Source organism: Eublepharis macularius, chromosome 2 (assembly GCF_028583425.1).
Source record: "Eublepharis macularius isolate TG4126 chromosome 2, MPM_Emac_v1.0, whole genome shotgun sequence".
Taxonomy (NCBI): domain Eukaryota; kingdom Metazoa; phylum Chordata; class Lepidosauria; order Squamata; family Eublepharidae; genus Eublepharis; species Eublepharis macularius.
In genome coordinates, this window is record NC_072791.1 from 206221546 (window position 1) to 206238800 (window position 17255).

The following is a 17255-nucleotide window of genomic DNA, read 5'->3' on the forward strand; positions in this document are numbered from 1 at the left end:
ACTTAGACTTAACTAGGTAGTGACATCACAATGCCAACTGAGCGAGAGACAGGACAGTTGTTCATAGATCTGACTTCACTTTCACTCTGAATGGGCAAATACTGTTATCCCATTTCAGGGCCGCTCCCACCCCAGATTATCATAAAATGGGGAATATATTTTATCACTGTGCAAATGTTTAATAAAAAGTGGTGCCCCCCCTCATTTTGGATCCTTCCTAATGCAAACATTAACAGACTGAGGAGCCTTAGTAACTGAGTAGCAGAAATAAACACTCATTCTATTTAATGTTTATTGTTTCTTTATCCTCCATTTTCTCAAAGCATCTTTTTCTTTATCCATAGTCACAGAATGCCTCCCCCAAACAAAGGAAGCAGAGCGTCTATACCCCTCCTGCCATGAAAGGTACTGTCCAGGTACTGTTTCTTATAACGCTAAGGCCTGGGTTTGCTGATGACTTCTGTGCATGGCTTTGTGCCACTTCTCAAGACCTAAAACAAGTCCCATCTTGGTTCTCATAACTGGATCATAACATGGACTGCAAAGAGGCACGGTGCCATACACAGGTCATGAAATTTCTCCTGGGAAGACGGGCCATAAGTCAGAAGTGTGGTCCAGCTCTGGGGTTCTCAAGGGGACATCACAGCTCATTCCTCCATGGTTGCATGCGGTGAGGGTGTCTCCCACTTAAAATTAGCAATAAAATCACCCTGTCATTTTTGTGATTTGTTGAGACACAATCAAGGTTACATGTTTGGCTTATTGTGATTAGTTGAATTTACTTGGTGAAGAACATAATGAATGAACCGATCTCAGAAGGTGAGACATGCCTTTGTCTATACTACTGGAGTCATTCGTTAATGACTGAGAGTCTCTGTACACATTACTAAGTACTTCAGGACGCTCAAGTGCAGGATTGTATGTCTAGTCCTCAATTCACATACAGGCTGTTCTTGCTCAATGCACAAGTGTGATTGTGCAATCGAGTGCATGGAAAGTTGGAGGGGGGACACATGAAATGAAGTTCATTTGAGCATGCCTAAGTACTTAGCATCAGGGCTCACCACAGACGCTGCTGGGTGGGGCACCAGCGTGCCTGGCTCTGACTTCAGGGGAGTGTCAGAGATACTGCAGGACCCTGCTCTGTGGAAGGAGGGGTGGTATACCTCACCCTGGCTCCCTCTCAGTCCACTCGCTGGCCTGTTCAACCTGACCCCATCACCACTCTTACTCTCCTCCATCTCCTCCTTCATCAACTTTCCTCCTTGCACTCTCTCACTTTTCTCCACTCCTCCTCTACTCCATCACTCCTACACAACCCACACACCCTGTGGGTGGATTTCCCTTATATCTTGCCCCTCATCTCAGGCTCCACCTGCCAGGCCACACACCCCCTTTGCCTTCCAGCATTGGCCTGGGCTGCCTCAAACAGTTGCAGCTGGGGTAGCTAATTTGGCTGCATTGGACAGCTACAGCTGTGCTTTCTTGGCTGACTGCCAAGCTTTCTCTGTTCTGAGCTTCCAGCAGCCTCAGCTGGTCTCTATTACTCCCTTCCTCCCTATTTGCAGCTTGGGGTGTGGCCCTGTGCTGCTTCTGCTGTCCTGCCGGTAAAGTAGCTGTCTGGCTGGGGGCTGGCTGCCCCTATTTCTTGTACTTTCTCCCTCTGCCCTGGCCCCCTCCTGGCTGGGCTCTTAGTCTCCCACTGGAGGGTGGGGCTGGCTTGGCTTCCACCTGCTCCTTCTGATCCTCTGGGGCTTGGGAGCTGCTCCACCTTCCTGTAGCTGGGTTACCTCTTTCTCCTCTAGGGCTTGGGCAAGGGCTTCCAGTACCTCTACCCCCTTGTTGGCACTCTGGACAGGTGTGGGTTCCTGTTGCCCTTTAGGGTGGGGGTGGGTGGCATGCCCCTGGCTGGTCTCTCCCTTTGGCTCCCTTTTCCCTTCCCTTTCTGCTGGCTGGAGCGGCACCCCCTCCCAGGGGCTTCCTGCGCCTGCCACTGGTGTCCTATCAGCTTTCAGGTAAGGGGGCTGTGGCAAGTCCGGGGTGCTTGGGGTGCTCAACCCCGGACACTTAGTAACTCGTAGAAAGATTCTGAGTTACTTAAGCCAAAGCTCATTTATTTCAATGGGACTAGATTGGAATAATTGGCAAAGGATTGCATTGTAATGCTACAGGCACAAAGCAAGTACATGTGAATTATAAGATGTGAGACTTCACTCTGTAGGGCTTGGAGCCCATGGAGGATTGCTGTAGATGGAAGGGGGCAATGTTCACAGTTTCCCACCCACTGTCAACCTCTGATTACCTCATCCGTGCAGTTCTGGTTTCTCCTTTCACATGTGAGCAAGTATTTTGGAAGGTACTGCAGAGGGATGGAGGAAGTAGGGAAGCACTTTGTGGATAGAAATCCCTTCCATCTGTGGAAATCTGGTGGATCCAAGTCATGGATTTCAGTCCATCAGGCAATTATTCGGCTCTCTCTCTCTCTCTCTCTACCTACCGACCTATCTTTCTACCACAATTGTATGTCAGCCTTCCTTCAAGGACCTTTGGGCAGCTTACATGGGGATTATTCCATTTTATCCTCTCAACAACCCTGTAAGGTAGATGTGATATTGCAGTGAGCTTTATGGTCAAATGGTAATTTGCGCCTCTGTCTTCCCAGCCCAAACACAATATTGTCTGCTTTTGAAGCATGAATTGCTGATTTCACGTGAGCATGTCATTTATCAATATTGTCCTATGTGTTTTGTGATGCTGCATCAGCACCTTTGTCAGTATGTTCGCACTTGTGGCCTCAGTATACTGCTCAGATGTGCAGAAAGTAGTGGGTCTTTAGGTGTGCCTAATTTACATTGTGTCCTTGTGTTTAGTGTAATCATTTATCTACGTAGAACATTTTTATCCTACTCTTCCCCCATGAAGCTCAGAGCAGCATACATGGTTCTCCCACATTTTGTCCCCACAACAACCTTGTGAGGTAAGTTAGAGAAGGAAAGAGTGACTGACCCGCAGTCACTCAGCAAACTTCAGGGCTAAGTGTTGGTTTGAATCTGGGTGTCTGGTCCTAGTCTGATGCTCTAACCATGATACCACACTGCCTCACATATCTCTAAAACAAAGATGTTAACAAATCAGGCCCTTTCAGCATGATGCCCCCATAGCTGACCAGGCCGTTATCTGCTCCAGAGGTACACAAAGCATACTTCCCCTTCTCGATAGAACTGGATCCTGCAAATTCACCTGTGCATAGAAAACTACTTTGCTTACATGCAGAAACCAGTTTGATCAAAGTCAGTGTCCAAGCAAAGGTAACACATCTTGACTCTGATTCTCGGGGCCAAACTAGACATGGCAGTATCCACGGGTCTGAGCTGTGGATGCCGCCTCCATTTTAAAACGATTTAAAAATGCCTCAAGGACCCGATCCCGATCAGGTTGCGGAGCAACAGGATGAGGCACTCTTGTTTGCTCCCATACACCTTTTCAAGGGCTGAAACGTCAGCACTCCCCACAGCAGCTGTTTCAGCACTTGAGAAGGCACGCAAGTGGGAACAAGAGCACCTCAGGTTCGGGCCCTCATGGAATTTTTAAATTGGTTTAAAATGGCGGTCAGACCTGATGACACCATCAACTTTCGTTTGGCCTCGAAAACACAATTCTTAGCAAAAAGGTACAGTAAGTGATGCTGTCTTGTGCTAGGCTGAGATAGAAAAAGCAGATTGTCCCTCAGGGCTACCTCATACTTTGTGAAGATGCAGAGAAGCCTCCTTACAAACAGTCATACCACAGGTTGATCTGTCCATTTTGGTTGCCAACAACTCTCCTAGGTCTTAGGCAGAGAAGTCTTTTCCATTGCTTGCTGCCCAAAAAACATGGAGATGATGAGATCTGAACCCAGGATCTTCCAGATGCACAAGGTTTGCTGTACCACTGCCCTATGGCCCTCTACATTATGTTTCTGTGTTCCATCTAGATATCGCATACCATGTGCTATTATTTGCAACAAGGATGCTAATCCATAGACCTAATATATTTCTGCCTTAGAACTTACAGCCCTTTGCTTTCTCTCAAATCCTCTTCTTCTCTGTTTTGATTTGCACTGCAAAAAGGGCAGAGGCTCTATCCAGCGGACAGGAAACCATCCTCCCCTTCTGTGCATGTATGTGTTTTACTGGAATGCACCGTGCCGGAAAAATCAATCTGAGTGCTATTGATTGCAAAGATATCTCTTGAGCAAAGCAGCCAGAGAACCATTCAGGACAGGATCCTCGCGAAGATTATGTTTCTGCGCTTAATGGATGTCGGGAGCCAGTCTCTCCATTTTGCTCTTAAAAAATTCTCTGCTCCCTGGCGCTGCTGACTGGATGCTGGCATACTGTATGTGTGCCTGGCAGCCTCGTAGATTGGGGGGATTCTAGTTCTTTTGGTTCATAACAGATTATGTTCTTCGGCTCGTTTTTTGTATGTTCAGACCAAAATATCCATTTCCATTAATCACACACACGTACTTCACATGAGCAAACAATGGCTGTGTGGAATATCTAAGAGTGTTCCATGATGTCTTCCAGCAAAACTCATTTCTGCCATGCGGCTTTGGTAGGGGAAAGTACCACCAAGTCATAGGTGACTTACGGCAACTCCTGCTGGGGTTTTCAAGGCAAGAGACTAACAGAGGTGGTTTGCCACTGCCTGTTTCTGCAACCCTGGTGTTCCTTGGAGGTCCCCCATCCAATTACTAAGGCCGACCCAGCTTAGCTTCTGAGATCTGCCAAGATCGGGCTTGCCTGGGCTATCCAGGTCCTGAAGCCATGTGGTTTTAGGCAAATCAAAAAGCTTCAGCTCCTCCCCCAGTCTGCAGTGTGGTGTCTACTCTCAGCCAATCTTACAGGATGTTGTAAGGATAACAGTGGTAATAAAAGGGGAGGTGCTTTCCAAAGTGAAAATGAAATATCATTATATGCAGATACAAGGCCAGAAAGTGCAATCTGTTCTGAATACATGCTCAGGTCATCTTGGTGTGTTTAGTAACACCTGTCAGGAATTCATTTCCTGGTGCTATAGCAGCTTCAGCTATGTGGATTCATGGGAAGCTGCTTACAATGCCCACCTGGTCATTCTCACAATCCCAGGGCAGCCCCTTTGGGGTAGATTGTCATGGTGAAACTTCTTGGATCAGCATGTGAAGCCGTTTCATGAGAACAACCGGGCAGCTGAGGCAGTCTCCATGAGGTTGTAGTATTTTTGGAAGCTTCTGCTTGGAGAGCTAACTCTGTACACAAGCGGACAAACTCACAAATAAGAAAGATCCCAGCTCTATGTAAGCCAGTGAAACAACAGGTGCAGTTCCAAATGAGACTTTTGTACCTGGTCTTACCTCTTTGATTGATTTCATAACCTCCCTCCAAGGAGCTCAGCATGGCTTATGTCATTTCCTCCTTGTCCTTTAGTCTTCACAATAGCCCTGTGAGGTAGCTTAGTCTTCAACAGAGGTCACTATAGTGAAGTGGTAATTTGAATTTGGATTTTCATTGTCATAGATCAGCATTCTTCCCACGACACCAGTCTGGCTTTTGAGGGGATGGCAAAAACCCTGCTTCTCATACATGTCAAGATAAGCTGGAAGCAGCTGAGCCACTCGGCGGGGGGGGGGGGAACTGAAATTGAAGTAACAGGAAACAGGATATGTTGGATCTCAGTGAGAAGTATTGATGGTTGTGGATCTTCTCGGCATTCTCCTCTCATTAGCCTTTCCTTCTGACCCCAGGAAAGTTAATTCCCAGGCGTGTGGGTCCCACAGAGAGTAATAGCTACGTGGTTCAGTGGGCTGCAGTAAGGAGGGGCCCTAAAACTGGCTCAGTGTGTGTGAGGGGGTGCTGTGCTGGCACTTGAAAAACTCACAGGAAGGAGGGGACAAGACTGTCTGGTTCTGCCATGCCCTGGGCCCCATCAGGATCAGGCCCTCATGACAATTTTTTAATGGTTAGATTCTTCTCCAAAATGGTGCCAGTGTCCATGGGCCAGGCTTGTGGATGTTGTAACGTCTAATTTGGCCCTAAGTACCTCTCACATGGAGGTGCCAGTTGCTATGATGGATACATCTGATCCATTAAAATACTTCCCAGGTGCTCATGTGGGAACCACCAGTGAATGGGAACCAAGTCACCATCTACCACCTGCTAGGTGTAATTTTGTCATTTTTCCTCCTGCAAAACCCCATGTGATCCATAATTAAGATATATCAATATTTGGGAATTCTACCAGGCTACAGTCAGAATTCACCTTGTTTATTTTCCTGTTTAATGTCAGCCATTTCCATGTTGTCCAGGCCACAATTTCATGGCACCACCCAGAGCAGAGTCACACCCTTTTAAGCCCATTGACTTCAATGAACTTAGAAGTGTGTGACTCCACAATTGCAGTGCAAGGTCCACTGATTTCAGTAAGACATTCTGTTACTCTTAACATGTGCTGAGAATTTATGCTGACATCTGCTGAGAATTTATGCTATGACTTTTTAGTTGTCCTGCACACACTGTATGCAAAATGGGCACATCAGAGTCAAATTTGTTCTTTATTAATGGTATTATTAACCTAGAATTATTCTTTTACAACCTACAACACATAGAGCCACAATTTTCCTGTATGTTTTGTCGTTTTAAGGAAGGAAGCATACAAGCTCATGTGGCTGTATGCTGGGCAAAGGACCTCTGCTGTCCAACCATCATTATGCTAATGTAATGGTCTGTTAGATTTTGCATTGCAGTGAGGAATGCTCCAAGATTACTTACATTTCCATTGTTGTAAATACAACAAGAATAAGCTAACAGGAACTAGACAGATTCCTTATTCTTGGATTCCAAATTGTTATATTTAGTGACTATCTTCCCTCTAGTGGTACTGAAGGCTTATTACATTTTTAATTTTTGTTTTGCTATTCTGAAACCAAGTCTTATTGGGACCAAATAGTCATGTTCCTTTGAGTTTTCCTTACAATACCGGTTATTTCACCCCAAGACTTCAGTTAATTCTCTTATAGGAATCCAATAAGAAATGCAAACCCAACTATAAACTGCATAGGTCAGACACAAGTTTTCATATGATCTATCTAGCTTTATCCAGCTGCTGTGGTACAGAGTGGTAAGATGAAGTACTGAAGTCCAAGCTCTGCTCACGACCTGAGTTTGATCCTGGCGGAAGCAGGGTTCAAATAGCCCGTTCAAGGTTGACTCAGTTTCCATCCTTCCGAGGTTGGTAAAATGAGTACCCAGCTTCCTGGGGGTAAATTGTAGATGACTGGGGAAGGCAATGGCAAACCACCCCACAAAAAGTCTGCCAAGAAAATGTCAGTAATGACTCGGTGCTTGCACCTTACCTTACCTATCCAGCTTTAATAGCATGTCATTATGTGCATCGAATGACCTTGGAGGTTGGATCCAGTGACTCTTCAAGCAGCCACTTCCAAACCTGGTATAGTTTATTCCCAGGGTCATGTGACCTGCATGAAGTAATGGGCACACGGGGCAGGAGGTCGCAGTGGGGGAGAGAGAATGGGGCAAAATCACTCCTTCCTGCCTTTTGCATGAACAGAACTTTGTTGTCGGAAGAGAAGGAAAACAATGATTTCATCCCTTCCCCCTCCTCACGGCAACCACCCAAAAGTCATGGGACTATTACTCCATGTTGTTTCCACAGTCCCAGTTGGTTGGAAATAGATACTTAGGGAAGGGAGAGCTAAGCAGATGAACAGTTTTCACATGGACTTTAAACGGCACTTTAAATGGCACTTTAAACGGCACTTTAAACCAGTGCCCGTCTTCTTTTGCATCAGATAAACCAACTAAAGTCACTGGTGACTTGCTGGGCATCATGATGTCAGCTGCATGTGCGCAGATCAGAGGGACAGATTCTGTCCACCTGGAAAATTTCCATCCATTTGCATCGCAAGAGTTAAAATTCCATTTGTACTTGCGTTCAGACATTAAGTGCTTATTCTTTTCAAGAAAAAAAAATCATCAGTATATTTCAGTAAGTATTCAATGCTTCCAAGCTTTCTTAGCAAATTCTCAGAAAAAAAGCTCAGATCCTCTAAAGCTTTTTCTGAGAAAACTCAGAAAATTGAGCCAGCTCAGCTGTAGCAGATCACTTATCACCTTTGGTGTCATATCCCTCCCCAATCACACTAATCTTTGCAAACGGTTGCCAACCTCCAGGTGGATCTTGGGCTTCTCCCAAAGTTACAGCCGAGCTCCAGTCTACAGAGATCAGTACCCATGGAGGAAATGGCAGCTTTGGAGAGTGGACTGTATGGAATCAAATCCCTCCTGAGCGCCCTTTCCAAACTGTGCCTCTGCAAGCATCACCTCTATAGTTCCAGGAATTTCCTAAGCAACCCTAGTTGGGAGAACTGGTGGCAGGGAGGGCTGTTTGGAGCCAGTTGAGACCTTTAACAACAATGTAGTTGTGAGTTATTGCTGTGATGCAATATGTGTGGCTGCAGCCACAGATAGTCAGGAGCATCTTTTCTTCCCAAGATTCATGAGATTTTCAGTTTTCTGTGCCTCCTGATTATCAGGAAGTAGAGCAAACAATAGAGTCTGCAAATATTACTACAAAACAATGATCCTGAATGTTCTTGGGCTCTATGCTTGCTATCCCACCCTCCCCCACCCCGCTGTTCAGCTGGCCAGCAGGGGAAGAAATAGGGAACTTACACTGTCCCCATGGGTTTTTCCAGGTGATATTGTGATGTCACCTATAACATGATAATGTCATTTCCAGTATGTCAGGAAGTGACATCATCACATTGTGAAGTCCCAATATTAGGGCAAAAAACATAGCATTTTTGCCCAAATACCAGAGTGGTTCCGATGTGATGATATCACTACTAGAAGTGACATCCTGACTTCACCATGACAGCGGGCACGCTGATGCATATGTGAAGATCCTACCAAGTTTCTCAGAGACACACACAATGCATTAGTGATGTGTATACACACACATTTTAATTCCACAGTTGGCTCATTTGTTGTGGAAACCGTCAACATAACACCTGACATTTCTTATAACAATTATAATGTTTAACACTGCTTATAGAATCAGGCCAAGTACTGCAACTCATGCCTTGATCTAGATAGCACAGGCAAGCTGGATCCCATCAGGTCTTGGAAGCTAAGCAGGGTCAGCCTTGGTTAGTAACTGGATGGGAGACCTCAAAACAAGACCAAGGTTGCAGGGGCAAACCGCCTCTGCTAGTCTCTTGCCTTGAAAACCCCACGGGGGGGGGGGTGTCTCCCATAAATCAGATGTGAATTGACAGCACTCTCCACTGCAACCCATACTGGAAGAAAATAATGAAGACTTGAAATGACTACAGATGAAAGTTAAAGGGGAAAGTGCCAAAGCAGGACAACAGCTGAACAGAAGATAAAAGTAATGACTACTGAGAAATTAAACAATTTTAAGATTAACAATGAAGATTTTCTATTCCTTGACTCAGTCATCAACCCAAAAGGAAAGTGCAACCAAGAAATCAGAAGGGGATTGAGACTCAGAAAGCCAGCCATGTAGGAACTTGAAAAGATCCTTAAAGATGTTTCTGGGGACCAAGTTCAAGATAATTCATACTGTGATATTCTCCATTATTATGTACGGATGTGAAAGTTGAACAATGAAGAAAACTGACAGTGAGAAAGTTGATTCATTAGAAATGTGGTGCTCGAGAAGAGTTTTAGGGATACCATCAAGACCAAATCAAGCCTGAATTCTCCCATGAAACTAAAATAACAAAATTGAGCCTATTGTACTTTGTTACATCATGAGAAGGCAACTGGAAAAATAATGCAAGGAAAGGTGGAAGACAGTAGGAAAAGAGGAAGACCTAAAATGAGATGGCTTAATTCAATAAAGGAAGTCAGTCACTTAATACCCACATCAAGAGTGGAGCTGCACTTGGACGGGGGAGGTCTGGGCATGAGCAAGCTTCCACATGCTGTCCTATGAGGAACAGACAGACCTCTGTTAAAAAGCCAAAGTGGGCTATCTCTGAAGAGCATAGCAGTGACCGTGCGGAAGTGGCCTGGCACTAGAGGGGAAGTTTAACTTGGTCCTTCTGAGAAGGGCTTTCTTTGGAGGTTTTTAACCAGAGGCTAGATGGCCACCTGACAGCAGTGCTGATTCTGTGAATCTAGGCAGATCATGAGAGGGAGGGCAGGAAGGGCTACATCAGTGCTTATTTCTCATGGCCCTTCTTATATGCCCAGGGTAATGCTGATTGCCACCTTGGGGTCAGGTAGCAATTTCCCCCAGGCCAGTTTGATTAGGGATCCTGACAGTGTTTTGCCATCTTCTGGGCATGGAGCAGGAGTCACTGGGTAGGTGTGGGAGGAGGGGTAGTTGTGATTTCCTGCATTGTCCAAGAGGTTGGACTAGATAACCGTAGAGGTCCCTTCCAACCCTATGATTTTATGATTCTATAAGTCACCCATGGCTTTTGAAGTGTATAGGATTACAGCCTACCTCCCAAATGCACCATATTTATTGATCTGGAGATTGCCCATAAAAGTCACCCCCCAAAAAAAACAAATGAGTACAAATCTTGGCTGATGAACCCTTTTCTAGAAATGATTTATATGACTGTATAATGAAGTAAACTGAATGTACCCTTGGAAAATCAACTTTGCTCCGTCTCAGCAATTTATGAGGTGTAGAAGAAGTGTATTATTTGGCTTCATGCCTGCATTTCCCTAAAGTTTAGGATGATCAGCTGCCTACAGCTAAACCAATTCAAATATCTAACATTTTTTCATGGTGGATTTCTATGTCATTTCCCCCTGGCTTCTGAGGCAACATCTGTTGCTCTATTGGGTTAAGTGCAAAGGCACTTATTGGTATTAAAGCCCCAATCCCTTACTTAAAATAAGTTATCTTCCATAAATGCACATGGGATTTTTTCCCCCCCACTGTCCCTTCCCATCCACTATCCAGGCAAATACAAGCATGTGAGGAGATAAATATTTGGTTTCCACTGAGGGAATGGAATTGTTCTCATTTTATTTATGTTCACTCCGTACATTTATTTTTGACAGTGTTGTTTATTGCAGGAGTCTCTGCAAATATGTCTTCTTGAGGATACTTTATAGGGAGACATAAAAGAGAACAATGGTGGTGGTTGTTTTGGGCGGCATAGTAACCAAGGAAGAGGCCTCTTTTAATATACTCATGAGAGGATTTCTGCGTTCTGTCAGCTTTGCTTTGTCTCCTTTTAATTCTACTGATGGCTATCAATGGAATTACAGGCTAAACAAGTGCATAAAAGAACTATGCCACTAGTTTCCTTGATTTCTTTTTTGCCCTAGTCACTTAACAATGACATTTAGATCTTACAAGCAGGGCCTCAAATTCCCCCAGCCTCTTTCTCATTGCTGGCAGCCCACACAGCCATTTCCCTATTTCCGTCTCTCCTTCTCACTCACCAGCCAATCTGCCCCCTGGCTTCAGCTTTCCCGCCTTCCCTCCCTTGCCAAATTCTCCTGGAGAGAGGAGAGTTGCACATTGTCCAAGTGGTGTGGTTCTGGCTAAGCCAGGCTCAGTTGCAGGGTGAGGAACCTACAAAGACTTGTGGGAAGTACCTAAGGTGACCAACTCCACATATGAAAATCCTTGGAGATTTGGGGAGGGGAGAGAGTTCAGTGGAGTAAAATGCCATAGAGTTTACCCTCCAAAGCTGCCATCTTTTCCAGGGGAACTGATCTTTGTAATATAGAAATCAGCTGAATTCCAGATCTCCAGTCCCCCTCAAGGAGTTTGGCAGCCTTATGAGTACCTCACTTAGCTATGTATCCCCTCCCCATACTATTTCTTCTTTCTAGCCTTCTCGCACCCCCACATTGTCACCTTTCTTTGCTTCTGTCTCTCCTTCCCACCCACCAATCAACACACTTTTATGTGCCCCCCATTTTCAGCTGCATTTATTATTTATTTACTTCAGTTACCTCCTGCTTTCCTCCATAATACAGACTCAAAATAGCTGACATCATTCGTCTGGCCTCCATTTTTATCTTCACAGCACCAGCTGTGAGGTACATTAGGCTGAGAGGTTATGACTGGCCCATGATAAGGTTGCTCCGGCACCTGAGTACTGACATTACTTCCGGAAGTGACGTCATCATGCCAGCCACAGGAGTGCTCCCACGCTCCATGTGGGGCCAATTCAGCCCATTTGGGGCCCGAATCAGCCCCAAACAAAGCACAATAGTAAAGAGTCCAGTTGCACCTTTAAGACTAACCAACTTGATTATAGCATAACTTTTGAGAGCCATAGCTCTCTTTGTCAGAGACATGGAGCACAGGAACATTCCTGTAGCCGGCGTGACAACGTCACTTCCGGAAGTGACGTCGCTGTGCCTGTTTGGAGCGCGCGCACAGCACATGTTTCTGAGATGCCTGCCAGTGGCAGGCAACCTCTGGGAGCTTGCCACTTCCCGCTGACCACTGGCAGGTTGGTTGGCAAGGTGGCAAACCCCCAGGAGTTTGCCTGCCACTGGTGGGCACTTGGGAACCTAGCCCAAGATCACCCAGCAAGCTTCAGACCTGGATCTCCCAGATCTCAGTCTTGAACTCTGACTTCTATTCCACGATATTTTTCAAGAGCTGGCTGCTGTTGAATATTTTTCAAGGGGTGGCTGATGTTCAACAGTAACAAGCAACTGCGCCCGTGAGAGTCAGGCAAGTTGCATAGTATCAAGTTGTCTGGTGGTTGGTGCCAGGCTTGGTTCCCATGAGTCCTCCCTCAGAGGCTGAAACAAGACTAGAAAGGGCCCTGCTTCTTCCCCCAGCTTTTTATTGATGGAAACCAAGGCTGGAATGTTGGCAGTACTGTTGTGGTTGCCTAGCAATGACCACTAAGAGCATTTGATTCTTAAAGCTACAGGTGATGCTTCTATTATCTTGGGAGAGTCACCGCCCCCCCCCCCCCTTTTAGGTTTCCAATTTTCTACTAATCTGGAGCTTTTATCAGGTTTGTAGAAAGATTTGTCCTTTCTGTTCATGGCACCAGTATCTGGATTTAAGTTTGCCATGTTGAGAATCAGATATATTCATTATGATGCTATATTTCTCCACATTTCCACCAGTTTTTCATATCTGTCTTCATCAGATAAGCAAAAATGCTCATTTCAACAAGCTACTTTATCCCTTTTCAAACCTTCTAATGCGTGGGGGAGACAAGATGCTAAAGGGAAAGAAAGCAGCGTGGTGTAGTGGCTGGAGTATGGGACTAGGATCTGGGAGACGTGTGAATGGAGAAGGAGAAAATGATGTAAGTCACTTTGGGTTCATGTTGTGGAGAAAAGTGAGGTATAAATGAAGTAAAATAAAATACATAAGAAACATACATAGTGGTGGGAGGATTGGGATGGTAGCCACAAGCTCTGCCCGATCGATTCACATTTGTCAGAGTGCCTGTACAGAACCCATGCATATACATAGCCTGTTCTGTTCACAGTAGGCATTCCCAGCTGCATGAACACAGACATATGTGTACATCAAGAGGCTCTATACTGGTGTTCAAATATATGCATAGAGTTCAACAATGGAGTTTGCTGCTGTGAACTCACTCTTCTGTACTCGAGTCTGAATCAGTCAAATTGTAGCTTTATTTTTACATTGGCATTGTGTAGAAGCTTAAAATATTGTGCAGAAGTTTTAAAAACACTGCAAACAGAAAACTAACACATCAAGAAAGAAGAGGGAGTAACTTTCCTCCTTGCTGTGCTAGCTTACTATTTGCAGGGAAGGGTTTTTTTTGTGTGTGCAAGTAACATTTAAAGTTGGAGTCTACTATCGGCAATCCCTGACACCTCAGGTTCCTGCTTAAGTAAATCAGGCGTACTCTGGTCTCTATGATGGGCAGCACAGAGAATTCTTTAATACTTGTTTTGAAGTTTTAGTACATAACATATATTATGATAAATTCGAAAATGCATAAGCTGATAAATGACAGTTGAATAAAATGTCATGAAGCTCACAAGGACAGACTCATCTTGTTCGGCCTGTCAAGAAAACTCCATTGTACAATCACTTGTGTGACAACAATGTGGAACATTATTAAAAATATTCTGTTTTTCTCACCTCTTGGGCTAGTCTAAAGCAATTGTTAAGAGTATCCAGCTAAGAACTATAAGGCTTGGGGGTGGGGGACCAATACAGAAACGCTGTCTTGCTTTCAGTGAAAACCACTAAGCAGCAATCTTTTAAGATTACCTCAGTGATTTCTTTTATCTGACGTCTCCTGACTAGCTGATGCGTTCAGCTAGAGGACTAGTGAGGGAACTGAAGATTAGCAAATGTGAAATGTTTACATACTGGCAAGGCTTGCCTGAAGGTACGAAAGCCTTAGGCTGCCATTTTTTTGAATCCTGTCAGCAAAAGATCTGTGCTGTCGTTCAACCACAAGCTAAACCAACTCTCAGCTCTCACATAGACTTTGTTCACTCGACAGATATGGCAGCATGGTGCTAAAGAAACCTCTCTCTGATCATGAGGAGCCATCACTGCTCTTAGCAGCTTTTAAAATGTGTATTGAAGAGAATTGAAGCCAGGCAATCTGAGAGAACAATGATGCAAACTGCAATTTTGAAAACAGCAATGACCTCATTGACTTTGCTTAGAGTAAGGATGAAGTGATACGGCCATTTTTGTTTCTTTTGATTTCATGTATTGGTTTCAGTTTGCCTCAGTCGCAATGGGGTCATTGATGGTCCTGTTGTTTCTTTTACACCATATTGTGGCGTTCTTACATTTGCCAACTCCACCTTGGGGAAGGAGAAGTTTGAGGAGGAGAGGGAACTCAGAAGAGACGTTTCATGTCATTTGGACTGCTCATTCTGAGTCGGAAAATTCCTTTAGATTAGGGGGGTGGAGCCTGGAGAGGGCGGAGCTTGGGGAAGAGCTCAGAAGGGATGTGATGCCATAGAGTCCACCCTCCAGTGTTGCCATTTCCTCCAGAGGAACTGATCCCTGTAGTCTGGAGATAAGCTGTAATTCCAGCAGAACTCCAGGCCCCACCTTGAGGGGATTATACACCTCAACAACCTTGAGGTTGTTCTTGTGTATAATAGCAGCCAGTGCTTTTTTCTTTTAAAAAGAAAGTAGTCACAATGTTCTCCCCTCTCAACCCAAGCCCCGAATGCCCCAGAGGTGGCAATAGTACTCGGTACTGGGTTTGTCTGATGTCCGGTTTTCACCCAGACAGGCTGATATTTTCTTGGATGGTCCAGGAAACATGGACTGAAAATACTGGACAATGTAATTTATACGCTGTATGCCATTCATATGCCTTTTATACACAATTGACTTGAACATCATAATGAAAATAGATTAATTTGAACAGATGAAAATCTGACGCAAGAAAAAAGAACCTGGTGCAAAAATATAGACTCATATTTGTTTCTCTCATGAGAGAAACTAGATCAAAATATTCAAATCAAATAAATCACCTTTCAAGATTTGTGTTGTGTAGCTCTATAACTGAGGAACTCTGGACCAAATCCTATTCCAAAGGTCATTTTCTGCCCATGGAAGGCACGCCCACTTTTCCTGCGTGCCCCTCCCCCTGCACTGCAGCACCCTGGATCACCCCAAAATGCTGCTTTAGGAGGAGAAGGGATCTTCAGGAGGGCGGGCCAATTGGAAGTCTGTGCGGATAGAGAGGAAAGAGGAAAATGACCTTTCTATAAGCCGTGTGTTACATTTGGATACACCCTGAGAACCCTGGATACACCTAGATGCAGGGACGGGCACGCCGGAGTCATTTTAGCACTCTGCCATCATTTCCAGTAAAGGAACTGACACCATGAGGCATTGTAGGATTTACAAAAAGTATGGTAGAACTCTAGAGTTTTTGAAAATCCTAGAGCATCCATGACACCACTTCCAGTTTTTACTAGAAGTGACAGTGTGGCAGTGTGAAGTCCCCCGCCCCCCGTGTCCTCCCACTGGCACTAGCGGGTAACACAACAGGTTGCCAGGCAGGGTTGCCGGATACGGACAGACTAATACCAGACCCAGGGCACTTACCTTTTGCACATGCATGCAGCGTGCATGTGATCCCAGGGCAGCGTGATGATGTCACTGCAGGAAGTGATGTCATCATGCTGACCCATTCCAACTTTTGGGCACCACTCCTGTGTGGTACTGCACAGCTGCAGGAAGCTGCCCAAGGTGACAGGCCACTTCTGCGGCTGGATGGCAGTTCCACACAGCTAAAGGAGACCGGCTAGGTGCCCAGGCTGGCTGGCTGGCCACTCCTGGGGGACGCTGCACAAGCCACAGGAGGATAGCCAGGCAGTTGTGGTGGCAGACCCCTCTGTGGCCCAGCAACAGCGCCTCACAGCTACAGGAGGCCGGCTGGTCTCCCAGGGAAGCAGGTTGCTTTCCCAGTCTGGTGGTAGTGCTGCAAAGCCACAGGAGACTGATGGCCAGGCTAGGCAACCAATGGGGGAGGGACCAGGCTTGGTATCCGATATTTGTGGGACATTTTTTCCCGAATAGTCTCCCAACATACCAGACTGTCCGGGAAAAACTGGACACCTGGAAACTCTATTGACAGGCAACAATTTGTTAGAAAATCATTTCATTACTATTACATCCATACGATAAATAAGGGAGGGGGCCATGGGTTGTTTGGCCATTAAGGATATGGGGAAAGGCATAACAACTCCAAGCTGAGAGACTGGAGTTCTGGTAACATTACCTTTTAAGAAGAGTCCATAGCAATTCCGAACTCATCTTGAGGCAGAAAAGATTCTAATAGTTTTACTGTAGTGCTAGTATGTTTTAGTGGCTGCAGCAATGACCTCATTGACTTTGCTTAGAGTAAGGATGAAGTGATACGGCCATTTTTGTTTCTTTTGATTTCATGTATTGGTTTCAGTTTGCCTCAGTCGCAATGGGGTCATTGATGGTCCTGTTGTTTCTTTTACACCATATTGTGGCGTTCTTACATTTGCCAACTCCACCTTGGGGAAGGAGAAGTTTGAGGAGGAGAGGGAACTCAGAAGAGACGTTTCATGTCATTTGGACTGCTCATTCTGAGTCGGAAAATTCCTTTAGATTAGGGGGGTGGAGCCTGGAGAGGGCGGAGCTTGGGGAAAAGCTCAGAAGGGATGTGATGCCATAGAGTCCACCCTCCAGTGTTGCCATTTCCTCCAGAGGAACTGATCCCTGTAGTCTGGAGATAAGCTGTAATTCCAGCAGAA

At 45.3% G+C, this 17255-nt stretch overlaps 1 protein-coding gene across 1 annotated transcript in view; it reads left to right on the forward strand.

Moving 5' to 3' along the window:
- The window catches only part of PPP1R1C (protein phosphatase 1 regulatory inhibitor subunit 1C), an 80054-nt gene that overhangs the window by 47322 nt on the left and 15477 nt on the right, over positions 1 to 17255 (forward strand). Inside the window, exon 4 of the mRNA XM_054972318.1 lies at positions 345 to 405. Coding sequence (XP_054828293.1) covers positions 345 to 405 — 61 coding nt within the window. The remainder of the gene's footprint in view (positions 1 to 344; positions 406 to 17255) is intronic.